This window comes from Bos indicus x Bos taurus, chromosome 2 (genome assembly GCF_003369695.1).
Source record: "Bos indicus x Bos taurus breed Angus x Brahman F1 hybrid chromosome 2, Bos_hybrid_MaternalHap_v2.0, whole genome shotgun sequence".
NCBI lineage: Eukaryota > Metazoa > Chordata > Mammalia > Artiodactyla > Bovidae > Bos > Bos indicus x Bos taurus.
The window spans coordinates 79,491,729-79,506,488 of record NC_040077.1 but is presented as its reverse complement, the minus strand read 5'-3'; the positions used below and the strand labels follow the sequence as shown (position 1 = coordinate 79,506,488).

At 34.3% G+C, this 14,760-nt stretch overlaps 1 protein-coding gene across 2 annotated transcripts in view; it reads left to right on the top strand.

Moving 5' to 3' along the window:
* STAT4 (signal transducer and activator of transcription 4) overlaps positions 1-14,760 on the top strand; it is a 104,015-nt gene that overhangs the window by 54,469 nt on the left and 34,786 nt on the right. For both annotated transcript variants that reach the window (XM_027563084.1, XM_027563074.1), the window contains exons 4-8: positions 5,039-5,137; positions 7,644-7,736; positions 8,653-8,731; positions 11,493-11,578; positions 13,296-13,447. In XM_027563084.1, coding sequence (XP_027418885.1) covers positions 5,039-5,137; positions 7,644-7,736; positions 8,653-8,731; positions 11,493-11,578; positions 13,296-13,447 — 509 coding nt within the window. The remainder of the gene's footprint in view (positions 1-5,038; positions 5,138-7,643; positions 7,737-8,652; positions 8,732-11,492; positions 11,579-13,295; positions 13,448-14,760) is intronic.

The following is a 14,760-nucleotide window of genomic DNA, read 5'->3' as shown; positions in this document are numbered from 1 at the left end:
AGACATTTTTTCCTGCATTTTAACGTCTCTGAAATCAAAATGCATCTTATGATCAATAGCATCTCTAGTTACTACTGTTAGGTAGCAGTCACAATGTTATGGCCATTTCCTGTGAAGTAAAATTAAGTCATAGCTCTTCATGTCACTTTGGTTGAGCTATGTGCACTGTTGATACAAGACATTGAATTTAATTGCTGTTTAAGTGTCATTAATGTAATACTGTGATTTAGGATCGAAACAAATAGTTTTCATGTATGCAGAATGTTGTTCTTCAATTGCTCAGTGGTGTCTGACTCTTTGTGACCCCATGGACTGCAGTATGCCAGGCTTCTCTGTCCTTCACCATCTCCTGGAGTTTGCTCACATGCAGGATGGGACAGGAACAAATCAGCAATGCATAAATTTGATGTTTGTTAAGCAAGTTAATTGTCACTAGGTGGATGGTCCTAAATTCCATGTTTTCTTAGAAAACAACAATAAAGTACTTTACAAGATATAAGAAAGGGAGGAAGATGCCCACTATTAGAAGTTGTATTATATTTTATTTTTGAGACTCATGCAAAAGGATTGCCTATCATAGACAAAGCAACAGTGGCAAGAGAAATCACCAAATGCCTCACAATAGATGAATAAAATATCAGCACAATAGCAGGCTGGAGGAAATGAATCATGCACAGGACTATCATTACGATGTACAATATACATTTATCAGAAACTTCCTGCTGCCTTTGAAAAGAATGCCCTTAATTTATAGCATGATACCACTGAGGAAAAATTAAAATACATGTTTAATTATTATCATTTACACTGCTTTTCATAATCCAAACTCACACTCTTGATCCTTTTCAGGATCCATTTGGGGATCCCTCCTACACTGTTGGTGGGAATGTAAATTGGTGCAATCATTAGGGAGAACAGTATGGACAGTGTGGAGTTTCCTTCAAAAACTAAAAGTAGAGTTGCCATATGATCCAGCAATCCCACTTCTAGGCCTATATTATATTTTTGTTTCAAGGCAAAAAGCATTCTTAAAGATAAAGATCAGTTCATAGTAATGAAAGATTTGACTAGTAATATATAACAAGTATGAATGTGTATGAAAGAACCACAAGAAGAAATTCACAAACTAGATTTTAACATGCCTTTTTCAATATTTGATAAAATTAATGAGGGAGAGAAAAATCAGCAAGGATACAGAAATTTGGACAAAACAATTAAAGTTAGGTTAATGAACATGTATGAGACATTTGCACCCAACAACTGTAGAATTCACATTCTTTACAAGCTCACATGAAACATTTACAGAAAACCCATATGCTGGGCCACAAAACAATTCTCAGTGAATGTTGTGACCGAAGTCATTAAACAATCTATTCTGATCAGACTTTAAAAAATCTATAACAATTAGTTAAAAGGATAATAGAAAATCCCTATGTTTGGAAATTAACCAATGCATTTGTAAACAAGTCATAATGTGAAGGTGAAATTCTGATGGAAATTAGATAAAGGAAAAGGGGGAAATGTTATCAATAGTCATATAAGATTTGATTCGTATTTGCAGAAAAATCCAAAAGAATTTACAGATAAATTTTTACACTTGGTAAGAGATATTATAAGTACATTATTAGAATTTAGCAAAGTTGCTGGATTCAGTCAATACATAAAAGTCAAATATATTTCTACATACTAGTGAAAACACTTAAGAAAGAAAGATACTATCCATTGATCAAAAATACCAACTACATAGAAATAAACTAAAAAAAAGGTGTAAGATCTCTGTGGAAAGATATAATAATAGGCATTAAAGAAGACCTAAATAAATAGATTAGAACACAATTATAAAGATACCAAGTATCTAAAGATTTAGTGCCATTCAGATTCTCAACAGGGTTGTGTGCATGTGTGTTTGTAGCTTGATGAGGTGATTCTAAAATTTATGTGAAAATGCAGAGAAAGCCTATTATACTTGACATCAAAAAACTTGTTATATAACTGTAGTTGTATTAAGATGGTCTGTTGATAAAGCAGATAGAACCATAAGGTGGAATGGAGTCAGAAGCCAATCCATCCATATATGGGCACTTGCTATGACAGTTCACCCAGCAGTGGTGGTGAAAAACTAAAATGTTCAGTAAATATTGTTGGAACTAATATTCATATAGAAAAAAGTGAAAGGGACCACTCCTATTAATAAGCCCCAAGTGAATTACAATTAGGGAAAAACTCTAAAGGCTTACTATATATATATATATATATAGGGAAAAGTCTCCATGGCTGTAGATTAGGGAAAGATTAAGTCATAAAAAACTAACTATAAACAGAAGAATTAATAAATTTGACTTCACTAAAATTAAAAACTTCTCTTTATTGACACTAAGAGATAGTGAAAAGACAGCCGGAGACAGAAAGTATTTGCAATACCTACACACAAGAGAAACAGACACACACTAGAAAAAGGGTAATTTCCCTTCCTCCCTCCAACTTGGTGGCTCAGACGCTAGAGAATCACCTGCAATGTGGGAGACCTGGGTTCGATCCCTGGAGGAGGGCATGGTAACCCATTTCAGTATTCTTGCCTTGGAGAATCCCCATGGACAGAGGAGCCTGGTGTGTTACAGTCCATGGGGATTATGAACAACTGGACACGACTGAGCAACTAAGCACACAGCACACACACATCAGAGAAATACACACACACACACACACACGAAAAAGGGTAATTTCCCTTCCTTCCTTCCTTCTACCAACATACACTTAGGGGTGGGTTTTCTGTTTTTTTATTTCTGTTTTTGTTGTTGCTTTCTGGTAGGAGGAGTGTCCATGGTCCATATACACAGTAACTACTGAAAGGTGAACATAACTACATCTTTTAGTACACACACACACACACACACACAGCTGAATCACTTTGCTGTACACCTGAAACTAACACAGCATTGTAAATCAACAATACTTCAATAAAAAATAAAAATTTTAAATTTACCTGATCATTTTAAAAAGTGCTAATTTTGTTTTGAATCTATAGCGATCAATTTTCCATAAGATGTTTTCATCTCATATATTTAAGTGAGATAAAGGTTTAGGAAAATACAAAAGGAAAGTGAAAAGATAGCCTGGGTAAAAAATGTGATTCTTTGCTCTTAACAAAGCAGAAAAAAATGAATAATGTAACCTCACAGGGGGGAAACTGAAATGTGAAAGGGAAGATAAAAGAAGTTCAAGTAGGAAAGAAAAAGGAAGAAATGTAGACAAAGAAGCTGAGAAATGTTTAAAAATAGTATCTGAATGATCAACAATGAAGAACTTCTAAAACACTGAGAAAAACAAATAGTGGTGATTCTTAGGATCTTAGAGGAACTCCTGATCTTGCACAGAAAAATCTTTCAACTTAACGTAAGTGACAGAGCCTCCAAACTAGTCCTGGGAGAAATCCTTTATTGTTTTCAGTGGAATATTTTAAAAATAAGGCCAAAATGAGAAAACAAAGCTTTTCTTGGAGAGTTCAATAGAAGATGTATGGGGAAAAATCAATTGATGGGAAAATTTTAACAGGAATAAATTCAAACTAAGGAGAATCAGAAATTGTTATCATGCAGAAATCAGAATTTTTGGTATCCCAGCTTAATGAACAGGATAATTTTAACTTCTTTACCTTAAGAGTTTTTGTCAATTCATTTTTGTTTTTTTCTTTTGGAGTTTTCTGATTTTAAAGGGGGAAAATGTTTTGAAAGCAATAGAATATGAAACCAGATACTTGGTGTTTACCCTAACTTTACCAATAGAAATGCTAATTAGAAAGCATCATCTAATAAAATTGTAGCAATGGTCAAGGCCATAAAAATGTTTACAAACAATAACCTCATTTCTTTCCCAGAAATACCCTTTGATTTACTAGTCTGTATAATCTACTTTTGATTATTAATTTTCCACTTTGTGGTTTGTTATTTTATCTTCTCTACTGTTGATCTTTTGGCCATTTTGTGGATAATTAGCGCCTCCAGAGAGGAGGGAGAAGGAAACTAAATAAAAAAATAAATGCATTTATTTACATTTATTGTGCTTCCTGTTTATCCTGCCATGGAGAGGTCTAGTAACAAAGTTTAACACTATTCACTAAAATGATGCTGTTCAAATTAGTCCTGTAAACCAAGAAAACACAGACACCTATGGGAGCCTAGCACATAAAGGAAGTGAGTGCCTGGGTCACACTCAGTGATGGATATTATGGCAATTTGGGGTAGTACAAGCTCCCCTGAAGGAACTACAATATTTCAACTTACACAACATACCTTATGGCTGAATTAGGCCCATGGGCTGCCAGTTTACATTAGCATTGGTAATAAAACATGTATATGCTTAGATGTCATAAAAATGAAAGTGAAAATGAAGTCACTCAGTAGTGTCCGACTCTTTGAAACCCCATGGACTGTAGCTTACCAGGCTCCTCCATCCATGGAATTTTCCAGGCAAAAGTACTGGAGTGGGTTGCCATTTCCTTCTCCAAGGGATCTTCCCGACCCAGGGACCGAACCCAGGTCTCCTGCATTGCAGGCAGACACTTCACCATCTGAGCTACCTGGGGGGTTGCTCTAGCATACTGACATAATTATGAGCTAGTTGATACAAAGACCACCAAACAGAGACCAAAAACAATGCGTTAAACAAGTCACGAAGAACAGAGTTAACAAATGAACAGCTGGGACCACCATGGTTCCTAATAATAATTTACAAAGAAGTAACTCTTGTAGAACTTATCCTAAGCCCAAAGTAAACCAATCCTTCTGAATGTGTGTTCAGAGCCTTTCCTACAAAGGTGCTCAAGAAGTATTTTTAATCATTAAGAATAACTTCTGGAGAGGGAACAATATGTTACATAGATGTCTACACTCACAATATAAGTTTCTTTGGCTTTATAATAGAATAGATAGTTGAAACAAATCCCAAACAATTTCACATATTTATTGGGAGGTTATTTTAATCTTCAAATAGTGATGTATATATTTAAGATTTTATGTTGTTTTTGTTCAATTTTTTTCAGGGAAAATTTCATGGAAACCCAATGCATGTAGCTGTGGTTATTTCAAATTGTTTAAGGGAAGAGAGGAGAATATTGGCTGCCGCCAACATGCCTGTTCAGGTAATACTTTCTCCGGTTGCGATCTTTTCACCCAGAACTCAATTTTTCTAAAACAGAAATTCTAATCTTCTTTCCAACCATCTTCTTCTGTCTACATTAATGGTGCCATTATCTGTTCAGCCAATTGGAATCAAGGTCTTGGGATCCTCTTTGAATAGTTGCTTTTCTCTGCCTTCTTACTGAGATAACTACCAAGTCTTTCCAGAGTTTGTTTCTGAAATCTTATCTATACGTTCTTTTCTGTTTCCACTGCTCACACTCTGATCTGTGGTCTTATAATATCAGCTGAAGAACAGAGTAACCACTTCCTGGCTAAATTCCTAAGTACCATTTAGGCTCTATTTCTTTCAGCATGTTTATCCTCAGGGACAATCTTGCTCGAAACCCTTCAGTATTTCCGTTTCCTACACCACAGGTCCAAACTAGTCCATAAGCAGGAATTTTCTTACAGAAACTCCATAAATACTTCTTGTCTGTTTCAGTGTGCTCTGCCCTGCCATATTTTAGAGTACATTTTATCCCACTATGCTGAAAGAATTCAGAGTCCCCATCAAAGATAAGTAGAGGAGTTAACGAAGGCCTTGGAAATACTCCATTTAAAAAGGAAAGAGCATGTAGATAATCAACTTTCTAAATGTCTTGCTGAGTAATTTAGTGATTCACATTACTGTATTTATTTTTGAAGATCCAAAGTATCTTTTTTTCAACTATTAAAAATTCTCAAATTTGCTTTCTGTCAGTTAATGGCTGTTTCTAGAGAAGTATGAAGTTTTAACAACTTACTCTTATTTTTTAGATGTGAATAAGAATGATATCTTTAATTTTAAAATCTAAAGTTAGTAAGTTTCTAAAGTAAACATAGTTTGATTCAGTGAAAATTTGGATGAAAATTAAGATTCTATTACTAATATATGATATTTTCATATATTCTCAGTTGTCCTTTTTTGTAGCCCTCTTATCTCTAGTCATTATATATATATGTGTGAGTGTGTATTGTTTTTGTTGTTCTCTTCACATATCAGGTATCAGCCAAGTTAGAAACATTTATTTGAATAGATGCTTATCAAAATCATTTCTCAAACAATCTTCTAGTACTACACACTACCACAAAAGAAGCACTGGTTTGTAAACTTCAAAGCAATAAACAATATATGGAGATACACACACACACACACACACACACACACACACAGAAATAATGGGAGCCAAAATGAGAAAGAGGCAATTTTACAAATCATCTGAAGAATGTGATACAGTTGAAAGAACATTTGATTGAAAGTTAAGGACCTGGGTTCCACTTGAGGTTCTGGGACTCATTTTCTATTTAGTCATCACCCTTTCTAACCATACCTCCCTATCCAAGTATAAGGTGAAGGATTTATGGACATTCTCTCAACTCTAGACATCTATGTAACTGTTATAGCTAAAGAACAAACTCAGATAGGTTATTAGAGTGGCCAAGAAACATGGCTTGGAGTAGCTGGTTAGTCTTTCCATTAATACTTAACCAGGCTAAAATTTTTACATATTCTTTAGTAAACTCTCTTTGTTCCAAAATAAAAATAAATTTCATCCTGGCAGATTCAACATCTCTAATTCTGAATTCAAGTACAACTTAATGTAGTTTCATATCTTATAGAATTTCAAAAGTCACATGGGTCTGATGTAGAAAAACAGGAAAAAAATTTTAACCGTAAAATCATCTGTAATTTCACTGTTCAAAGATAACAAATGATAATATTTTGGTGTATGTGTTCTTCCAGTCACATGTGCTTGAGTTTACATGTCTATACATATATCTAGATATTTATAAGTAAACACATACATACACAAGCAACAAAGATCACAAACATATAGTGTCTTATAATTTGCTCTATTTCTTAATACTGTAACACTACTCGTATGTCCTTAAGGGCTCCCCAGGTGGCTCTAGTGGTAAAGAACCTACCTGCCACTGCAAGAGATGCAAGAGAAATGGATTTGATCCCTGGGTTGGGAAGATCCTCTGGAGGAGGAAATGGCAACCCACTCCAGTATTCTTGCCTGGGAAATCCCATGGACAAAGGAACCTGGCGGGCTGCAGTCCATAAGGGTCGAAAAGAGTCAGACAAGACTGAAGCAACTGAGCACACATACATGTATGCCATTAAATATTTTTCTACAGCATGGTTTTTAATAGCTGTAGAATATTTCATATCATACCGATCCAGACCTCAGTTCAAAGTATATTACATATATTACATTCATCATAAGCCTGTTTCATCAATATGTTGAAGTTTCAGGGATTTCACTGGCAGTACAGTGGTTAAGTCTTTGCCTTCCAATGCAGGAGGGTACAGGTTGGATCCCTGGTCAGGGAGCTAAGATCCCATATGCCTTGCAACCTATAAACCAAAACATTAAAAAAAAAAGAAGCAATATTGTAACAAATTCAATAAAGACTTAAAAAATGGTCCATATCAAAACAATTTTTTTAATATGTTGAAATTTCCAAACGTTTTTCCAGGGACCTCTGGAGAAATCCTTACAAAGTTCTTCAGTTTCAGAAAGACAGAGGAATGTGGAGCACAAAGTGGCTGCCATTAAAAATAGCGTGCAGGTGAGTGATCTCTTATAGATAGTAGAAAAGATGAGCAGTGGTCCACGTTCTATGCACCTTTCTCTTGTGTGCCCAAAGTTACTGTGTACAGTAGTCATGGGGTACTTGGTTATAAGATAAATATCTCTCACACGCTATGTTCATATTAGAAAAGATTTCTTTGGGGAAAGCTTTGAACTTCAATTTACTGAAAATTGGAGTCACACTGTCTCCATCAATGAGAAGCCATGTGGCTTCAGGCAAGTAAGTTACTTTACATCTCCAAGCCTCTGCTTCTTCATCTGTAGAAGTAAGGATAACCACTCTAACAAGCTGGTTGGGAGGACTACATGAGATTTAATACTATATAAAAAGCCTTTAGCTTAGATTCTGACATCTTTATGTCTGAGAAGAAAACATCACTAGATCTGGAGAAGAGTTAAAGCAAAAATCTCAAAGACAGAAATGAACAGGAGACACAGAGGAGGCATAAGTATTTTCTAAGAGGTTCAGAGGAAAAAAATTTAAACTGTATTGTCATATATATCCTTTGATAAAGGAAACTTTAAGCAAAAAGATAGTCAGTACATTAATACAGAGCTATATGGAGCTAAGTGGATAAAGTATCCATATTATAAAAAAGATGTTAGTAGCATCATTTGGAATTTACTGAGAAATGAGAGACAAGATGCTGAAATTTGCAAACACTCAGGAAGAGAAAATGGAAGAGCAACTTCAGTCTGGTTCTTCCAGAGCCATTCAGTTTTCATGGGAATTAGCTCTTTAGAAATTGTGGTTCTATATTATATGATTAGTCTGGGATATTACTGGAGATTGGAAGCACTAAACAGTGTATTTTGAAATACTGATGATGGATGGTATTGTTTCATTGGCATGATTAATTGCAACAACAGAGTATGTTTTCTTTTGTAAAAAGATGACAGAACAAGACACCAAATATTTAGAAGATCTACAAGATGAATTTGATTACAGGTATAAAACAATTCAGACAATGGGTAAGTTTTTGTTTTGTCTACAATTCCACAAAGGGATATGACTAGGGTTTCTTCTTTCCTGAAAGAATTGATAAATTAGTTCCTTTTTTTTGAAGAGAGGATGCAGGAGAAGAGAATTTAGTTTACTTCCTTCTTTTCTCTTCATATAAATATATATTTTTTACCAACCATTCAAATTATAAAGCTCACGAGAAATAACCCCTATTTCAGAATGGTTCTCCAAAAGCTAAGAACATTTTCCTGTAGAATCAAAATATCATATCACAATTAAGAAAAGGAATAATAATTGTCTATTATGATCAGGAAATTACTAATATTATCTCTAGGTGAGTTTTTTACTATAATTTTTTAAAATTAAAAGTAGAAATGTTATTCACTATAGGAAATTGGGAAAGTATAAAAAAAGTTACAAATTTAAAAATCACACAAAATTCTGCTATCTAGATATAACACCATCTAAATGTTAGTATATTTTCTTCCAGGCTTTTTCTACATGTTCAAAATACATCCACAGAGATTTATTTACAAAAAATGAAATCAGCTTGCACATAGTTTTTGAATAGTATTTTAAGCTAAACTTTTATTTTACATATTTCCTCATATTAAAAAAATCTTCATACACATAATTTCAATAATTATATAAATATCAAAATGTAAGGACAGTGCAATTTATTTCACTGTTTCTTTGTGGTTAAATATTGAGGTTGTTTACAATTAGGTGTTTTTAAAGAAATGTAAGGAAAGAATGAGAATATTTACAAAGATCTAAGATTTACAAGTAATAATAGATTGGTCACTTAAAATGCACTGCAATTAGTGGAACAATTAGAGAAATTTTAATCAGGTCTAGATTAGTTAATAGGATTGTACCAGTGTTAATCTACTGGCTTTCACCATGGTACTACGGTTATGCAAGACATTAGAGGAAGCTGTGTGAAGTCTATATGGGAACTCTATACTATTTTTTGTAACTTCTTGTAATTCTAAAATTGTTTAAAAATAATTTTTAAAAACACATTAGATATAAATTCTTTTTATAGATGATTTACAAAATCATCCTTAACTATTGAAATGCTAGCTTAAAATTTATCTGGAAGGAAGTAATATGGATGATTGTGAGCAAATGCTTATTAACTTCCTATCTAATATTTCAAAGAGAGGATATTAGTTTTTCCTGGCGTAGGTAAGATGTGACATGTTCTCTTGGCACCTTCAGGATGTCTTGACTCCCATGAAATGTTGATTATTATGTTATGATTATAAGTATGTTCATGAATTTGTATGCACAATTATTTGTGTGTACAGTTTTTATACATGCATAATTGTATGTACAATTTTTTTCCTTTGGAGAAATTCATACAACACAGGTTTCATCAGATTATCAAAGGGGTCCATGATCTTAAAAAGGTTTAGAACAATTGCACATTTAATCAACTATTACAGTTCATTGAAAGCAGCCTCACTCTAAATTTCATATGTGAACTACCAATTTTATTAATTAGAATATAATAAAATACATTATAACAATAACATTATTTTTGAACTTATGTTACAATTAGTTACTTTAATATCTTTCAGTACTTCATAAGAAGTATGAAGGATAAAAATGATTATTTTAACACTTAAATCACCAAGTATTTATTTTGTTGGTTATAAGTGAAAGGAAATGTTTTAAGTGAAATGAAAGATACATGGGAAACAAGTGATATCCTTGCTGGTGAAGAATGAAAAGTATTAGCTAATTAAGTTTTGAGTTGATAAAATGCTATCTAAGCAAGAGTTTGCTATACATGGGATCTAGGAGTTAGTGAATTTGTGAATTAATACAGCCAGAAATACTTCTTGGAGACCAGTGCTATTTTGTAGAGAAATTTGCCACAATTTGTTCAGGAGCCTCTTTTTCACAATTACTGAAGCCCTATCAGTGTTCCAGACCTTCATTTAGATACATGAACAGTTAGGCCTTCATTTAGATACATGAACAGTTAGGCCTTCATTTAGATATATGAACAGTTAGGGCTTCATTTAGATACATGAACAGGCCTTCATTTAGATACGTGAACAGTTAGGCCTTCATTTAGATACATGAACAGTTGGTATAGTCACTTACTATATACCAATATGTTTTTAAGTTCAAATTAAATAATATGATGTTTATTGTACTTTTTCCATTTAAGAGGATAAATCATTTGGGGTTTTTTCAGCCAGAGATTTTTCTTAATTTCCAACTCCCACTTCTTCTGGTTTCACTGTGAGTCTAGCTTGTTTTGCAAAGAAAAAGAGAAAGCAAAGGATTTGGTCATTATTAGTTCAGGAGACTGTATAAAAGTACAACCCTTACAGGAGATTGAGTCAAGACATCAGGAGGGGTCAATATGATTTAATCATGGGCACAAAGAAAGGCCCCTTCCTTTCTTACACATGCCTACCAGCCAAAGTCATTATCAATGTAGAAATGATCTAATAAAGAATCCATTATAAAAATATTTGTATCTCCTCTCTCCCAGCCCTTAAAAGGAATATCGTGAAGAATGGTGTTCTCTCAAATTCTGTCAGATAGAGTTCACCTCTGCCATGCTTGGATGTAATCCTTCCTGGCAATATGAGCAGTCAAGGATTTACTTCCAAGTGCATCATTAATGGCCACATTTCTGCTCTTACATCCTGGATCTTAGGATGGCAGGTTACAGCCAGCTTGGCTTTCAGGACAAAGACCTTTTCCTTGGAGAGGACTCTAAATCTGATCTCTTCTCCTTCACAGATCAGGGTGACAAGAACAGTGCCCTAATGAATCAGGAAGTTTTAACTCTGCAGGAAATGCTGAACAGCCTGGACTTCAAAAGAAAGGCTAGTGAAGAACTCTAATTTGGCCTTTTGTCTACTTTTCTCCTTTTTCTATATCTAGTCCTACTGAAAAGAAGCTCTTTGATTTTATCAGTTCCATTTATGCTGAATGATTTTATCAGTTCCATTTATGCAATGTTTCTAGGAAGAGTATCATACTGTTTGCCATGTTTCTCTACCTAAGTTTACAAAGCAGACTCTCTCTAGAGTCTATTTATTCTGCTTATGTGGTGCCTGTACTATAGCTACCATTAATTTCAAGAACATTTTACCTAGTTTTTATTTGCCATTATTTCAGACATGACTGTTTTAGTTGCTGTACTTAATATGCTGAGATGGGTTCTACTGTACATGTATAATTAAGATATTACTTGATGACTACTAACATTTTATTGCAGAAATGTGTCCCAGTTTCTATTATGAGAAAGGACGTATTAAATAATTTTGTAGATTTCAGGATAGTCCATTGAATCCTGAACATATTCAATCTCATCTCTTCCCAAGGAGAGGAAGAATATTTTTCTGGCTCAATAAAGTATTTTAAAAGAGGGGAAATATCTCTATTTCAATTCTACCTCTCTTTAAAAAGAAACACAACTGAAATTAACCAGTTACTGAAATTGATAGTTTATTTCTAAAAGTTCGGCTTCACTTTTTTTGTGCAGGAATTTGTGTAAGCACAAATAAATGTAAAATTATTTTCACCCTAAATCAATTATAAACTTAAACAACCATATATCAGATTTTAAATATATAAATATTTAACCCAGGATAAGCTTAATACTTTTATACATAATGAATCTATGCTATACGTTTTATGCATGCTATCTTATTCTACTTTAAATAAGATTTTAAGGAGAAGGGGAACCTCAGAAATAATTCAGTCCATTCACCTGGCTGTATAGATGAGAAAGCAAAGTAAAATGACTTGTTCAAATTTACATAGCCTGTGGCCAAGCCAGGGTAGAAATTCACATCTTCTAATCCTTAAGCCTTTGAAAATTATCCTTTCCCACTATGCTTCCCCAAACCCAGATAAAGTGGTAATAAAAACTAACGTGTGTGTGGTATAATGCTTGAATCATGTCTGACTCTTTGTGACCCTATGAACTGTAGCTGGGCTAGGCTCCTCTGTCCATGGGGTTCTCCAGGCAAGACTACTGGAGTGGGTTGCCGTGCCCTCCTCCAGCGATCTTCCCAACTCAGGGATCAAACCTGCATCTGTTAAGTCTCCTGCGTTGGCAGGCAGATTCTTTACTAGGGCTCTGAGAAGCCCAAAAACTAACACAGAGAGGCTCAAATTTTAGTCAGTACATTTAAGAATTAATGCATTAAGATATTTATAAGAATGTAAATTCAGTTTATAAATGGCTTTTTAAGAAGCAGATAAATAGCTTTTATGACTACAGTATTCAATATTGTCACAGGAGTTACAAAATCAACATATTTATATTAATTATATGAGACTATTGTGAGATATTATGAGAATGCTAACTGTGATCATGCTTTTTTCTTCATGATGTTATTGAATTGCAATAATTTAATTATTTGAAAAGGCAGTCCTATGGCAAATAGAAGGTAGTATTTGGTAAAATGTTTGGTCAAAATTTTTACCCAGAGTTTTATCTCCCAGGTTAGGCAGGCTGTATTCTAGATTGAATTGTGAGTGACTTTGGTTGCACGTCATAAGAATCTTCTCAGTAGTCACTTTTGTTTTTAGGAAGCCCTGAGTAAGATGACACAAATAGTGAATGAGACGGACTTGTTAATGAACAGCATGCTGGTGGAGGAGCTGCAAGACTGGAAGAGGCGACAGCAAATCGCCTGCATTGGAGGTCCACTCCACAGTGGGCTCGACCAGCTTCAAAACTGGTAAAACGCGCTGACTTTAGTTTCTAGTGAAAACCACAGGAAGTACACACACAGCTTCAGTGTCGCTGAGCTGGAGAATGCAGGCTTAGACCTCAGCGTCAGTTCATTCAGCTTGTTGATGGCTTATGAGCAGCTGGAACTCTTGAATACAAATAGATGTAATTGTCTAAGTGTTCTGAGTTCCCATTCCTTGGGGGAGAAAAATAAAGCATCTATAGAAATTTATAGACTGCATAAGAATTGCTCATTTTCACATATATAATATGTCAATATGCAGTCTTAAAAGACTCAAATGAATTTTTTTCAAATCATCAATAAATACACTTTCTTGAAGAGCATAAGAAACACTGGCTTCAAACACTGTATCTCATTTTTAAAATGTGTATCTTAAGATGGCCACATAAAACTAAGTGTTAGTGATTTGTTTTTGTAGTTAAATGACAAATCTCAAGTGGCTAATACAACATGACATCCCCTGCCTGTGAACACATGCACACAATCATGTACAGATATCCTTTGTACTAAACAAAGGTTTATAGGGTTTTCCCCTTCATCAGTGCAAAAGAAAATTCTCTGAGTGGAGGAACAATTAGAAAATATAATGCAAAAGAAGGAAAATTTTTGATTGAACCGAAAATTGCTTTCCAGGGGTACAATCCAATGCGATAAAAACACATATAAGTGGGCACACTTGCACTAAAAGCTCTGCACTTCCAGGACTACTTCTCAAGAAAAGTAACTGGGCTCTGTTTAAAATTTGTTGATTTCCTTGGGGAAATATTTTGATTCGCTAACTTCACTGTTGTTGTGAAAACAAGATAAACAACAAAGGGTCCTCTATGCTATAGAGAGCATAGCAGAAATGGTGCTTATACCAAATTCAGTAAGAGGTTGACAGTTCTTTCTACCATGTTGTGGGGAATAAAGTTTACCTAGAAAGAGCTGCTGTCAGGGCACATGGACTTAGTCAGTGTGATGAGACTTCTGCCTCCTCTTAGTTGGAGGCCCCTTCTGTGTGCCTTTCAATCTCCCTCTTTCCCAGACTTCCAGCCCAAGCTGCCACCTCCATTTCTTAAGTGAGATCCAAGGTCCAAAATTCTAAGCAGATAATTTTCTTCAGAAAGATCCATTGACAATCTTTTGGTTAATACTTAGGACTTGTATAAATATATATGGGGGGAGGTCACATTATTTTTTCCATCAGTATACTTACACATAAGATTCTTCATAAAATGTATTTTTAAAGTTTTAAATTTGCTCTCTTTGCCCTTTAGTGAGTACCATCTTTTAAAAATATATATGTTTAATAGACT